The 14,142-nt window shown below is 43.6% G+C and overlaps 1 protein-coding gene across 1 annotated transcript in view; it reads left to right on the top strand.

Annotated features, from left to right (window-relative positions):
• The window catches only part of XPNPEP1 (X-prolyl aminopeptidase 1), a 30,880-nt gene extending 17,224 nt beyond the window's left edge, over positions 1–13,656 (top strand). The window contains exons 11-21 of the mRNA XM_030951552.1: positions 2,491–2,580; positions 3,879–3,929; positions 5,023–5,081; positions 5,765–5,842; positions 6,355–6,426; positions 8,034–8,094; positions 8,948–9,017; positions 10,188–10,361; positions 11,199–11,275; positions 11,961–12,059; positions 13,105–13,656. Coding sequence (XP_030807412.1) covers positions 2,491–2,580; positions 3,879–3,929; positions 5,023–5,081; positions 5,765–5,842; positions 6,355–6,426; positions 8,034–8,094; positions 8,948–9,017; positions 10,188–10,361; positions 11,199–11,275; positions 11,961–12,059; positions 13,105–13,233 — 960 coding nt within the window. The 3' untranslated portion in view covers positions 13,234–13,656. The remainder of the gene's footprint in view (positions 1–2,490; positions 2,581–3,878; positions 3,930–5,022; positions 5,082–5,764; positions 5,843–6,354; positions 6,427–8,033; positions 8,095–8,947; positions 9,018–10,187; positions 10,362–11,198; positions 11,276–11,960; positions 12,060–13,104) is intronic.
• Positions 13,657–14,142: the final 486 nt, after the last annotated feature.

Here is a 14,142-nt window from a genome sequence, read left to right as displayed (position 1 = left end):
AGCTGCCCTTCCAACTCGCTAAGCTGATTTATCCAAAGAATTGTCAGCTTAAGATAAAACAAGTTCAGTGAGAGAGGGGAGGGAAGAGGCAGCAGGGTGAACTCAGGTCATTCTGCCCATGCGTGGAGCATCAGCCTCATGTGGATGAGCAGCAAGAACTGGTAACTTGAAGAAATTGAAGCAGGAAAGTTGAGCAGGACTTCTGGGAGAGTGCATTTGGCTTGATTTGAGTGTCTGAGGGGGTTGCCCTTATTTAGTTCAGTGCCTTGAGGATATCAGGCAATATGTGATGTCCTTTACTGAAGGCAGGAGGGAGAAGATGACAGTTGTTGTAGCAGGGAATCTTGTGAGGACACAGATAACCTGCAGGCACTGGTTGTCCATGCACTTAGTGCATCTGCTGAGGGACAGTTGTAGCATCAGAATAATTTCTGCACAGCTATACATGCTATATCTTGCTGTCCTTTTGAACTTGCTGACTGGGACTCCCTCTGTCCACCTAATATTCTAATAGCCATGAAAGATACCTGGGGAAAGACACAGCAACTGTGGACAAATGAGCTGGTTTCCATGCATCTTGTGTACATCTCTTGTTTGCTAGAGATCACATTCTCTGGAATACCATCCAGTTTACAGTGATGTCTAGTAACTAACAGATACTGTGAGTAAATATACAGGTTTTTGTCCCTGTCCAGGATTAAATATTCAGACACCATCAATCTATTTCTAGGCCTCCTAATACAGAATACTGACAGCACAGTGTCTATGGAGCATTCAGGATAAATTGTTGTTCTTTTGACTTCAGAGTAGAAAGCCCCTTGCTGTAGTTGCAGTCAGTGGTCTATCCCCGGTTTGGTAAGCTGCTGTAGTTGATTTATGTAGAGTATCCATATGGAGAAGTACAGAAGGTCTGACCTAGAGAGAGGAATATAATGAGTTGGAGTGATATTATATACCCTATGAGCACTGGAAGTTTTGGCTGGTTCTGAGTCATTACAGTGCTGCATGTCCTCTGTGTGCAATGGGGAGAGTCCCTGCCTCAAGGAGCTCTGTGCAATAGAAAGCAGGCAAGGAGGACTGAAATGTCTTGATTAAAAGCCACTTAGAGAGTCACTGAAAGAGCCAGAGTTTTTCTAGTTCCTCCCTGGCTCTCCACCACTTCAAAGCACTCCAGGCCAGTTGCTCAGCTGGTGTGAAGAACACCAGTGCTGGAAGTCCATCTACTGTCTGTCTCCATCAGAGCCAAATATTGACACTGGCAAAAATCCATTCCATTATTAAACACAGATCTGCAAACCCTTTACAGATTTGTTTACAGCTGCATGTAAATATACTTTTCACAGAAGATTAATAGTACTTAGCAGTATCTATAAAGGGCAAGCCAAACTAAGAATCTGACTATTTATCCTGACTGATAAAAGGACTTTTCTTTCTTTGACTTCTTCTGTAATTTAGTTTCTGCATTATGTAGTGTAGTTGTTTTGCTGTCTTAAAGAATTTGGAAATTGTAAGCCTGTAGGATTTATGTGAATTTAGTCTTTGCAGAGGACCTACTGGGCCTTTCCTTGAATTTGAGTGATATATATTTGTATGCTGATGCATTTAAAGTAGGAAACAACATGTTGCTTGGGCTGTGCTTCTGTAGATGCTCATCCCATCTCCTGATATATGATGGGTAGAGCAGAGAACTGGGCAAAAGACTTGGTTCTTCTTCTGATGCCAAGTGTGAGGAGATTTGGGCAAGTCACCTCAGCTGGTGAATTTCTGAAGATGTGCTGAAACCAGCCAAGCATTCCTGCTAATCTAAGGACAGCTGGTGTTTGAGGAAGTGTGCAGTAGTAAGGGATCAATTACTAGCTGTTAATGCAGGGTCACCCCATCCAAGCACAGGAAAGCTTTGTCTCAAACCACAGATATAAGCTCCTTTCAGAACTGGCAGCATGTAAAGCTGAGCTTTGCAAAGGCCTTTCATGTTTCCTCAGTTCTTGATGTGTTTGTCAGAATGGCTGATCATTAACGGTGGTGGTTCTCAATGCTTGGTACCTTACTCCCTGCTACTTGAGGGTGGCTGTCAGGTAACAAATCAAGGTGGCTTTTAGGTCATTTCCACAGCCTAAGTTCTACCATAGCATCAGGGATTAGTGTTTCTCATTGGCCTCTGGGCCTTCAGTGTCCATCAGCAACAGGAATCTATGGCTCAGACATTGATATAGATATATGGTATTTAGGATATCCAGGTCTTCACCCTGCTTCATGGCAAGCTGTTGTTTAGTTCTTTGGATTTCCCTATGGCTGTTCTTCCTTCAGTCAGGGACTGTTTCTCCTCTCTGTTCCCCAGTGCACTAGGCTGACTGTTGGCAACCAGCATCTCACAGTGCTGAAGGTTGAGAGAGGCTGCCAAAGTACAAATTGTGGCCAGGCTGAGTTATTAAATCTGTAGGATTATGTAGTCTGACTAATCCACAAGTAATCCCTGTCCTTCTGCTGCAGGCTTACCGATACCTCACCCCATATACCCCCATCTGCATTGCAAAAGCTGTGAAGAACGCAGCAGAAACAGAAGGCATGAGAAGAGCGCATGTAAGTGAAGCCTTGAGTGTCTCCTTGCACATGGCGGCAGGTTTGCTTTACTTTTAGGGAAAGAAATAACATTTCCCTTTCAGTTTTAATGTTTTGGATAAAAAGCAAATAAGAATTTGGATGACAGGATAAAAAAGGTCTTCTGTCAGACATCTACTGCTGTTGAAGCAGGTTTTTTGCTTGTTTTGCATTCCCTTGAAGAACAACATTTGCAATAGTGTGAGGAAACAGCCTTGCTCTGTGGGAAGACTGTGCAGACTTGAGAAATGTTGTTTGCAGTGTGGGCCCTTAAAGGGATGTTGTTTCCCCTTTGCTAGTTCTGTTGTCTTTGTCAGTGGAGCCTTCAAATTGTTATCACTTGAATAAACACAGCCTAAATAACACACAGAAATTGTTCGACACATGGTGCAAAGCACAGGCCAAGATGTTCAGAAGCAGCCAGTGTCCTCAGAGCATTCTCTTAGTCTTGTCATCATGACATTGGAAATGAGGCTGATTTCCCAGGAAGCTTCATATTTTCAAGTAAGGAATCTGCCTGTGAAACAGATTCATGGTGGGGCTGAGCTTTTCTCTTGTTTATCTCCTGTTAGTTTTCAAGCAGCAGTTGTCACAATAAGAGAAATGTGCCAGTTGAAGCAGGGCTGGCAGTTTTGGGCTTGTCTCATATTTTCTGCAGCTTCTTGGGAACCAGTACTTTCTATTTCAATGCTTTTCTCTTCCTGTTAGTTAAAGGGAAGTAAAAATAGTTGTACTGAGAAGAGGCACTTTGTCACCTGCCACCTGAGGACAAAATTGTGCCTTGTTCTTGTACACATCTCCTGCTTCTTGCCCCAACATACTGCAAGCATGCAGAAAAAGAAAGGAACAAAAATGGGGGTCATAAGGCAAGAGAGCCAGAAGCTGTGTGACAGAGACTGTGTGGTGGCTGTGTGCCCAAAGGACACATTCATCTGTCACATCACCAGATGTGTTGTGTGGTTGCCTTCTCTGGTCTGAGATGCAAGATCTTGGCTGCTAAAACAAAATAGTCCTGAAAGTGATTGTGTGGGGTAAAGCCAGACTTTACACAGTAAGATATGTCCCAGCAGTAATTAACATTCACTTAACTCTCCAGATACATTTCCAGTGTTTATATTAATTACAAGGTGCAAAACCTGAAAATACCCCTGGGATCATCTCTTAGTTTGTGTTTCTGAAACTTACAGGTTGAATTCTTTTGCATCCAAACCTGTTCATACTGAGGCTTGATAAATCCTTCTCCTTCTCAATTCCCTTTTCTTGTGCCTATTTTAACACAGATTAAAGATGCTGTTGCCCTGTGTGAGCTCTTTAACTGGCTGGAAAAAGAGGTATTGTATAACTTTTTTTAACTTGGAGGTTCTATTGCTGTGTAAAATTCTTCATTGGCATAAACTTTTTGTTAGTCTTTATAGTGCCTTTACTAAAAGTGGGGAAACAGTTGGAGGTTTATCTGATGGTTTGAGTTTCTTTGTGAGGATTTCAAACATGCTTTTGTCCAAGGCTGAATTAATTTTTTTGACAACATTCTCCGATTCTTTTTATACAGACAAGTGAGAAATTACCTGAGCAGGCTTAGTGTAGTGTTAATGCTGTCTTGTGCTGGTTAGGTAGTGTAAATCATGAAATAATATTCAGCTTCATACAATACTTTGGAATTACTCTCATGATAATCAGTGTTGTCTGCCAGTATGAACAGATTTGGCATTTATGAATGGGAGATGCAGTGAAAATGGGATAAAACAAATTATTTGTATATTCACTGGGTTAGAAGTACTCAGTGGATGTGCAGAGTGCCAGGTGTTATGCAGCAACTTACTAAGCTGTGCCACTGCATGTCTGAGTCTATTGACTTTATTTATGGAGAAGGCTTGATGACTTCCAGAAGGTGCCTTTTTACATGTCTGAGTACCTCAAGAAGTCAGCCTCAGGGGTTCTGAAACCTAGCTCTTGCCTTGCTTTGCTTGTTTTCCAGTCCAGGAGAAGTTGGGTCACAGGTTTGAATTTATCAAATGCCTAAAGTAAAATTTAACACACTTTGTTTTTTCTGCAACTGTTTCCATTCCTGATTTAAAAGCATAAAATTTCTAACAGCATGGGCTGTTAAAGAGAACTATTTAAGCTTAGTGTCACCTGATTGTGAAGAGATGCTGCCTGTGCACATCTCAGTGAAGTTAGTACTGCACTAACTGCTCCCTAGTCAGGGTTCAGCAATCCTGCTGTGACCATCTCCACTTCCTTATTCCCAAATGCCCTGCACAATGTTGCTGGGTTTGTGTTTGTCATTACTGAGGAATGAGGACAGAAAACCTGGAAAGAAGCCACTTCCAGGGTTTCATAAGGCACAGACAAGACCCAGTGTTTAAGCATATAGGGTTTTCTTTGCTTGTTTGCACTAATCCAACCCATGTCCTTGTCCACCAGGTCCCAAAGGGAACAGTAACAGAAATAGTTGCTGCAGACAAAGCAGAGGAGTTCCGCAGGTAAAAAGTAAATCTACTCTGAGGAGGTTTTCTGGGTGGCTTTTTTTATCAGTTGTTTTTATTTTATTCTTTAGAAATGCATCTCACTTGCAGATATACTTTACCTGAGGACCTTTACTAATAGATTTATTTGAAAACTTGAAAGAGTTGGGAAGAATTGGGTCTCTTGGGGAATACAAGTCCCAGCCCACTGGATCCTGTCCACTTTCCTTTTGAGGTAGCAGTGAGGAGTACTGCAGGTTAAGACACTTAAATACAAGACAGTTGTTTCCTTACCACAGAGAAATGTATATTTCAAAGTCAGATTTCTTCCTCTTCTGATAGAGAAGGAGCACCATTTATTTTGAGAGGTGCTCCCATGTGTACATCAGCAGGACCTCTAAAATACCTTGGCGTAAATAAGTAACAAAGTAGAAATTGTTCAGCACATATTCCTGGGTGATTTGGGTAGTGAATTTTCTTCTAAGGAAAGAGTAGATCTGGAAAACAGGTTTCCACGTGATTGGGAGAAGAGGGCTTAAAATTGTACATTTCTTCTACCCAAATTTATTTGCCAAGGTGGCTTTTAAGGCCAAAGGGAAGGCTGAGATGATATGAAATTGAGGATGGAGCACTCCAGGTGCCCTAGGTGCTTGGTGTGCTCCTCTCACTTGTGTTGTAGTGATCACAATCTTTTCTTTCAGTCAGCAGAAAGACTTTGTTGAATTGAGTTTTGCTACCATATCAAGCACAGGTCCAAATGGAGCCATCATTCACTACAAGTAAGAGAAACACAGCTTCTCCTTTCAACCTTCAGCAAACACAGTTGTAAAAAATGAGCTGTCTCACTTCCCCATGGAGTCACAACAGAGTACTCCAGGGAGATATTGCTTGCTATCTTTCTTTACTCCTTACTAAGTAAAGATCTTTCCCTGCTGGCAGCATGCATGTATTATGGTGCTGATATGCTCAGGGCCATAGGAAAGGGCTATTTTGGGGCTGGAAGTCTGGGAAGGATGAGTATGGAGTGCCACAACTGTTCTGAAATACATCCAGAAACAGATGTTGAGGGTTTTGCTGGAAGCAGCAAAGCTCTGTACTGTAGTGCCATTTGCTGTATACAAATCCTCTCCTCAGTATGATCCCTGGCTCAGCATGTGTGGGATTTCCATCACTGCCAGAGGAAATCAGAGCCAACACATCCAAGCTTGTAGTTAATATGGTTTCTGGACTGCAGACGTGGGCTGGAAACCTTTAAACTGTGGAACAAAACCCTTTGTGTTTAACTGAACAGGCCAGTTCCTGAGACCAACAGAACGCTGTCGGTGAACGAGATCTACCTCCTGGACTCAGGAGCACAGTACAAGTGAGTGCATGAATGGTGCTGAGCTGCCATGTGTTCCTTCACCATGGCCTCTGCAGGGTCAGCTCGCATTTGCCTTGGCAAGCAAGGCAATGTGGAGGTTTGAGAAGGCAGATCAGGGCTGCTGATAGGCCTTGCTGGGGTCAGGGACAAGATGTCAAAGCACAGTTCCCATCTGAGTCCCATCCAACCGCAGTGTGATGGGAGCTGTGTTTTGGCTGGTGGTTTTGATACTAAGTTGCAGGAACAGGGAGCAGGCCTGACTGCCCTGGCTTAGCCTTGGGCTACCTGCTCAGCAGCCTGCACAGCTGGGTGAGGCACCTACCCTGCCAGCATCTGCCCTGTGGGCAGATTTGACTGACGTTGAGTTCAGGACAAGGTGGGGCAAAGAAGCAGGACAGCACTGTCCTGTGGTGCTCTCTCCCTTTTCAGAGAGACTCAGTCAGGGTTCCTCATCCCAGTGGCCTCTTGGGTATGTTTTTGGGAGGGCATCATGTCTGAAAACTCACTCAATGCTGTTTTGACAATGCCATTCAGTGGCCTCAGTTCCTTTGCTGTGGAACTCTTGACTCCATGGAAAATGAAAGAAATGATGTTTTTAACCAGTGTAAATAGATGAGAAGTGGCTTGTTCAGGAAGATGCAGGACAAGCCTGGCTACTCCTTTGAGATGGGCTTTGTCTTTAGAGCTGTGCCTTTTTGTTATGTCAGTCAGGAAGAGCTTTGAAAAAGAACCATACAGACATCCTTTGATAAGATTTTTACAAGGAGATCTTTTTTCCTCCCCTCTGATGGCCTAATTAACGATTTCCTTAGTGCCACTATGAAAAGCAGCCCTTTGGATACAATGTAAGCTGGACATCAATGGCACTTACCACAGCATTGTGACAGGGATGCTTTGCTTGTCCCTGCTGAGAAGTTAAACCGTGAGCTCTTTGTGCCCAGGGCCTGTATGTGCTGGGGAAGAGCACAGGGACAGGAGCAAGTTTCAAAGGGAAGTCGTTATTTCAAGAGCCACTGTGTTTTTGACAGCAGGCTCAAAATGCTATTTGCAGAAGGAACTTAGAGCCAGTTTCTGACATTTTAGATTAGCCCCTGTCCAAATGCAGGATGATTTGCAGAAATCTTAGCACAAGATATCCTGAAAATGAAAGGGATACTATTCCCCCTTACACTTCCCTTTTCTTGTCTGGTAGCTGTCATTTTTGCACAAGTGTGTGTTTTGAAGCTGTTAGTGAATTGCCATCCATACAAATAGGCTGAATTTGGCCTGTTCTCAATGGACAAGTACCTGTTGCTAAACCTCAAATTAGCATCGTTTTTATGAGCAATTTAGATTCTAATTTGGGAAGAGCTTTGGGATGCTTGTGATTGAAAGATAGCAATGTGAATTGTAAATCATTATTGCTACATCTGGGGCATTGTGTTCATGAATTTTTGAGATTAGGAGCAGTTACATCATCAGCCTTGTGTAGCACAGAGCAGATGAGTTTATCCATTTATGAGCTTGGTTGGTTTGCTGCAGTGTGACTGGGTTTCCTGTGCATTCTCATTTTGATCTTTCTTTTTCCGCCACCCCTTTTGTTCCTGCATCTTTGTTTGCTTCTGAAGAGATGGTACAACAGATGTGACCAGGACAATGCATTTTGGCACACCATCAGCCTATGAAAAGGTAAGTTGGGATCCCAGTGTAGTTTGTGATCTGACCCTTATTATTAGAGATACTTGAATTAGTAATGTGCTGCATAGCTATGCAGTCAAAGTTCTTTATGGAGTTACCGTTTATTTACCAGTATGTGGCAGCATTTGGATAAGGACTGAAAAGGAGACTGTCATACTTCAGACTTCCAAAACAGAAACTGTTTTAGAGAATTGACACCTTTCTATCTTAAAATGCACAGTTGTCATCTGCAAAACAACATGTTTCCTCTAAGAAATAAAAAAATCAGCAGACTGAGGATAAACATTACTGGTTTGTTCAATAAGGGAGCCAGGGGGTCTGATTTAGTGCAAAGCTCAGTGTCTGATGCAAGGCTCCAGTCAGATTGTCCTTAGTGTATGATACAAAAAAATCAGTCTCACACTTACCTGAAAAGGTCTGGGTTGGAAATTTAGCAATGTAGTTTTGTTTATTTTAGATTGCTTCTTTAACTTTTTATTAGTCTTAACTAAAACTAATTTCATTATTATAGTTCACTTAGTGACAAAAATATGCTGTAGGGTATGCCCAGGAAGTAAAAGTACAGCCACAAAGAGAATCATTCATGTAGATCAGGGGAATGCTGCTGCTAAACCTGCACTCTGAGTTTGTGGTGGTGTCTCTGTAATTACTGGAGAAGGATCTTCAGAGTGATGTAAACTCCTTCTACTCATGGTTTGCTTTGGCATTACCAGCCACACAAGGGCACGAGCAAGTTTTTCCATATCCCTTGCAGGTGGCTACAAGATGCATCCTCTCTTTCCCTTCTTGGGGAATACAAAGCTTTTCCTTCCCTCTTTACTTATGGCACACATTTCTCTGACAGGAATGCTTCACATATGTCCTGAAGGGACATATAGCTGTGAGTGCTGCCATCTTCCCAAATGGAACCAAAGGTGAGTTGGTGAGTTGGAATGTTTTGACCTCTTTTGAAGAACCATTAAATGGTCTGAGAACAGCATTATGATTGACAGGTCTAGGCAGATCAGGCAGATGTTGATATAACTGTTTGTTTCCATCACAAGACTTTGGATTCTGGATTACTGATGCTTTCTGTCTCAGCATCAGCCAGTGCTGAAAATTCTGAGGTAGGCAGTCTGAAGGATTTTCTAAGTGCTCTGTTTCTAGGGTGATAGCGACTTTCATCACTCAGTGGTGCTCTAACACATGTGCTTGGAAGTTGTCTTTATTCTTTACTAATGGCCTTATCAAAGTGAGAGGTCACTCTCCAGCTTCACAAGGACTGGCTAATTCTCTTCCAATTACTGTGGAATCTCTTGTATCAGTGGGAAAATACATGGGAATATGACACACAAAGGAGATGGTTTTATTTTGTGCAGGAGAAGTTGTGACATATCATCCACCTCTGGCGAATTTGTTACAGAGTTATTTTCTCCCTGGTCATACCTTATACAAAACCAGCTCTTTTTAGAGATTTCTTCAGTTTGCAATCTTGGGTAGGCAAGTTAAAAGCAGCTGCACAGTGCTATGAAAAACCCAAACTGAAATTGAAAAGGGTATCTGAACTTGGATACATGGGCTTGGTGTTCACATGCAGGCAACAGAAATTCTGTGCCCCTTGGTTGAAACTGTGTGAAATGAGTGGCCTTCCAGGCAAAAAAGCCTGGCTGATTAGTCCACCAAATGCAATTGGCAGGTCTCCTATTTTCAGTTCAATAAGTGTGGCTCCTTTTAAGACCACTACTGAATTCTCTGTGGGACTTTTAACTATTAGATTCTTTCCTGAAAATGTCAGTAGAACAAGCAGCAGTGCAATGCTTCTGTTACAACCATCTCTTGAAGACCTGTGTAATGGAAGAGAGAAGGGCTCTTCAGCTGAGAAAGGGATTGAATGTCAGAATTGCCAAATCTGCCCTGTAACTTCTAGCCATCCAATGACTTGCTTTTTTTGGTAGGTGATCAGGCTTTTGAGGGGGTGGTGGTAGGTTTTTTTTGTTTGGGATTTTTGGTTTTTTATGTTTTCTAGGTTTGAACCTTCAGCATGATTCTCAGTGTCTCTGAAGGAGCCTGACTTGATTGAATTCTTTCTCCTTGTCTGTCTGCAGGTCACCTTCTAGACTCCTTTGCCCGCTCTGCCTTGTGGGACTGTGGCCTGGATTACCTGCACGGGACAGGACATGGAGTTGGCTCTTTCCTAAATGTGCACGAGGGTCCTTGTGGCATTAGCTACAAAACCTTTGCAGATGAGCCCTTGGAGGCTGGCATGATTGTCTCTGATGGTATTTAGCACTGATGATTCTCTCTGGTCACTGGGGAGGGACCAAGCTCCTCAAGATGCAGAGGGAATAAATGTGACTGATGTAAAGGAAAGGCTGGATCAAAAGCTCTGGGCCTGCCTCCTCAGCTTGCTGTTTTAGTTGTCATTTAAGCTCTCCAGGTAAAGACCCTCTCATTAGCTTCACTTCCATGAAGCACCTTTGCAGTGGGTGCTGCAGGACTGCTTCCTGCTCTCTACAGCACAAGCCTTGGAAGAGCTGTGCTGACCAGCTGGCTCTGGCATACTCTGGAAGAGCTGGCTGCAGTGCAAGGTGGACACCAAGCTTTCAGGAGCTAAGCCTGTCTTTGCTATGGGCTATTTGAGGCAGCTGTTAAATCTTTGCATGCCTTATTCTTCCAGTAGTAAATTAACAGCCTGCTGGGGTTTGCTGAGAGACTTAGATTCCTTCAGGGCTGCAAAGTCCTCTCAGGAAGTCAGGGAAACAGTCTCTAAAAGAGTGTTTTGAGGAAGGGGTTACCTGCTTATGAAGACATTAATATTTTCAGAGTTTTTGGTATTTGAACACAAGTATTCTGTGCTCTCTTGAATTCCAAGGAGATTCTGAAGCTTGAGGGCTGTCTGTCTTGTTTCTTCTCTCTTTGAGAACTTCTGCTGTCACCTTGCTCGGGGCTTCTGTGCTGATTTAGTAGCGTCAGAAATTTGCCTCTGTGGTTGCGTGATGTCAAGATTGCTTAGTGACTCAGTGGACTAGAGACATAGAGGGGAAGTTTGGCCATAGGGAATAAGTACTTGCAGAGTGCAGCAATGTGGCTTAGTTAATTACTGTCTGTTTCTGCAGAGCCTGGCTATTATGAAGATGGGTCCTTTGGGATCCGAATAGAAAACGTTGTCCTCGTCATCCCTGCTGAAACCAAGGTGAATGACCTGCTCACAATGCACCTTTCTCCATGACTTGCTGCTTATAAAACTTAAAGTACTGGAACTTGATGTGAGACCATGCTGCAGACAGTTAAATCCTGCTCAAGATTCCTGGTCTCCAAAACCCCTTATTGATTGGAACACTGGTTCTAAATCTCCCTTGATAATGGGAGCACAAAAGACAGTTTTGCTTCTGCAGAGTTTTCATGGGTTGAAATGTGTGTCTGAGAGTTGTTTCAAATTATTTTCTCTCTCTGTGTTAAAGCAACTTTATTCAGTCCCTTGGAGTCATTGCTATAGAACTGGTTGATCTCAAGTTGGGATTTTCCTCTGTGGTAGAGAGCCATCAGTGGCAGTAGAAACAAAACTACAGGCAGATTTTGACATTATAGTTGCCAGTCTGGCTGCGTTATGCTTTTAGAAATACCAGACTGAAAATGATCTTGTAGTCATCAAGCTGAAGTCCTGTACAATTTTCACCTTTAGAAAGGAACCGTTGAAAGAAGTAACTAAGGTTTATATCAAGATTCTTTGCTTGAGCTGTAAGAAAAATGCTTTAAGTTGCTACCCTCTCATCTGAATGTTACCTTGGTTATTCTGTAGTGATGACATAACCAAGGAGTAAGTGTGATCAGGGTGGAGCTGTTTCTAAAATTGTACAATCTCTGTCTTTCTGCTGCAGTACAATTTCAAAAACAGAGGCAGCCTGACCTTTGAACCCTTAACCCTGGTTCCAATCCAGACAAAAATGATTGATGTTAATTTGCTGACAGAAAAGGAGGTAAGTAAAACAGGTTTGCATTGCCTTCTTTGCACTAGAACCAGCTTATTTTGTTCTGTTTGCTAGAACCACTGGCCATTGTTCTATTTCATAGATCTAGAGAGCAATCCTGAGCACTCTGACTTATTTTTAAGCTTGACCCACTTTGAAGTGAGGGGGTGAACTAAACCAGCTTTTCAGACATCCTTCCAATCTACGTTATATGATAAAGACAGTGAGGATCCCACCAATTATGTTGTTTGGGTAGCTCCCTTAATATGATACTTGCTGCTATCATCTCTTTTCCTACTCTTGCCTTGATTTGCTTCTGGCAGATGTCTGTCTTACCATGCTGTCTCCCCAAGGACAACAGTGATGACTGTCCTGTCTCATTGTCTGCATCTGCTTGTGACCAGTCCCATTCAGGCACACCCCACTGCTCAGTACACATGAGCTCTGAGCAGCCTTCTCTGATACCTGCTCAGCAGCATTTATTTCCTGAACAGCTTCATACTCTAAGCTTTCTGTTTAAGTCTCCCACTACCTTCTCCATGGCATATTTCATCCTAGTTTTCTACTATACTCATTTTACCTCAGTACATCCTCCTTTTTGGAATGATAACCCTGTTTTGCATTTCCATTTGCTGAATAGGATTGCGAAAGGTACCAAGATCTGCCCTAGGGTTACCTGTTCAGATCAATAGGGCAGCTTGTGCCTCAGGAGTGCATTGTCCAGTCACAATTTTGCAGAGCTATTTATTAAGCTGTGCCAAGGTAGCTATTCAGACTTGCTGGAGGCAGTGATTTGCAGAGACTTGTCAGCTGAATTGACCCTTGGCTCCTCTGAAAACCCAGGATGAATTCCTTCAGTTCCTGCCCTCATCAAACGGACAAGTCACTTCCATATAATAGAGATCTGTCTCTTCAGTGCAGGATCCCAGCCCAGCCTAACAGCTCAGACCCAAAGAGCACAAGGGCCTACAAATGTTTTTGGCTGTCCATAACTTGTAAGTCACGAACTCTCCTGTGTGTTCATGCTGAATGTCCTGCCCCTCCCTTTCTGCAGTGTAACTGGGTGAACGAGTACCACCAGAAGTGCAGGGAAGTGGTGGGAGCAGAGCTGGAGAGGCAAGGCCGGCACGAGGCTCTGCGCTGGCTGCTCCGGGAGACGGAGCCTCTGGCCCCAGTGCAGTAGCACCAGCACTGGTGTGCAGAGCATCACGACAGCTCCATGTTCACCTGCGTCTTCCTGGAGCCCGGCACTGCTGGGAGGATGTTCTTCAATGAGTATTTGGAAATCAGGAAGGGATTTTGTGTAGTGTTTCTTTCCCCACAGCACGTGCGGGTAATGTGGGGCTGAGGAGAGTAACTGTCTGAATAAGTGTTTTGGGGGGGGAGGGGTTGAGCATAGAAAACAAACAAACAAGCACGTTGCCTTTGAAACAGAGGTCTTATTTCAATAATGGTTCTAAGAGGCAATACTGGAATATTTTATACTGTCTGGTTTTTCACTGTGAAAACTCAGTATTTTTGCATACTTGGGTTCCAGTTGCTAAGATGTTACCCACACAGCAGGACTGATTACTGAATAAAAGATTCCAATCCTCTGTTTGCTCCATCTGTCTTCTCTTGCCGTCAGTGATGTGTTGGTTTTGGCAACTTGAAGAAGGACGGGAACTTCATCTTTCCACCCTTATGTGTGCATCTAACTCAGGCAGGGAACAAATATGTTTAGGACTGCCTGGTGCCAGGCGCTGGGAAGAGGTTATGGAGAGAGCTGGCAGGAGCAGTCAGTTCTGCTTTGTGACAAGTCCTGGAAGGATACAGAAACACTCTGCAGAAGAGGTTTGTGTGTGTAGAGTGCCCGGGCCAGTACTGCTGTCTATTGTTATGTCTTGTATAGCCCGTGGCAGTGCAGGATGCGTGGGCAGTATCGTGGAATTGCAGCTCTTCCTGGACACAAAGCAATTAGTAAGTTAAAATAAATAAATCTGCCCACAATGGACGAAGGACGAGCTCCGCGGCGGGGGCAGCGCGGCCGGGCCGGGCGCAGCGACACCTGGTGGCCGAGCGGGGAAGTGCGGGCTGAGCGGTTTCTCGGGCA

This window comes from Camarhynchus parvulus, chromosome 6, assembly GCF_901933205.1.
Source record: "Camarhynchus parvulus chromosome 6, STF_HiC, whole genome shotgun sequence".
Lineage (NCBI taxonomy): Eukaryota > Metazoa > Chordata > Aves > Passeriformes > Thraupidae > Camarhynchus > Camarhynchus parvulus.
This window is presented reverse-complemented; position numbering and strand designations above follow the sequence as displayed.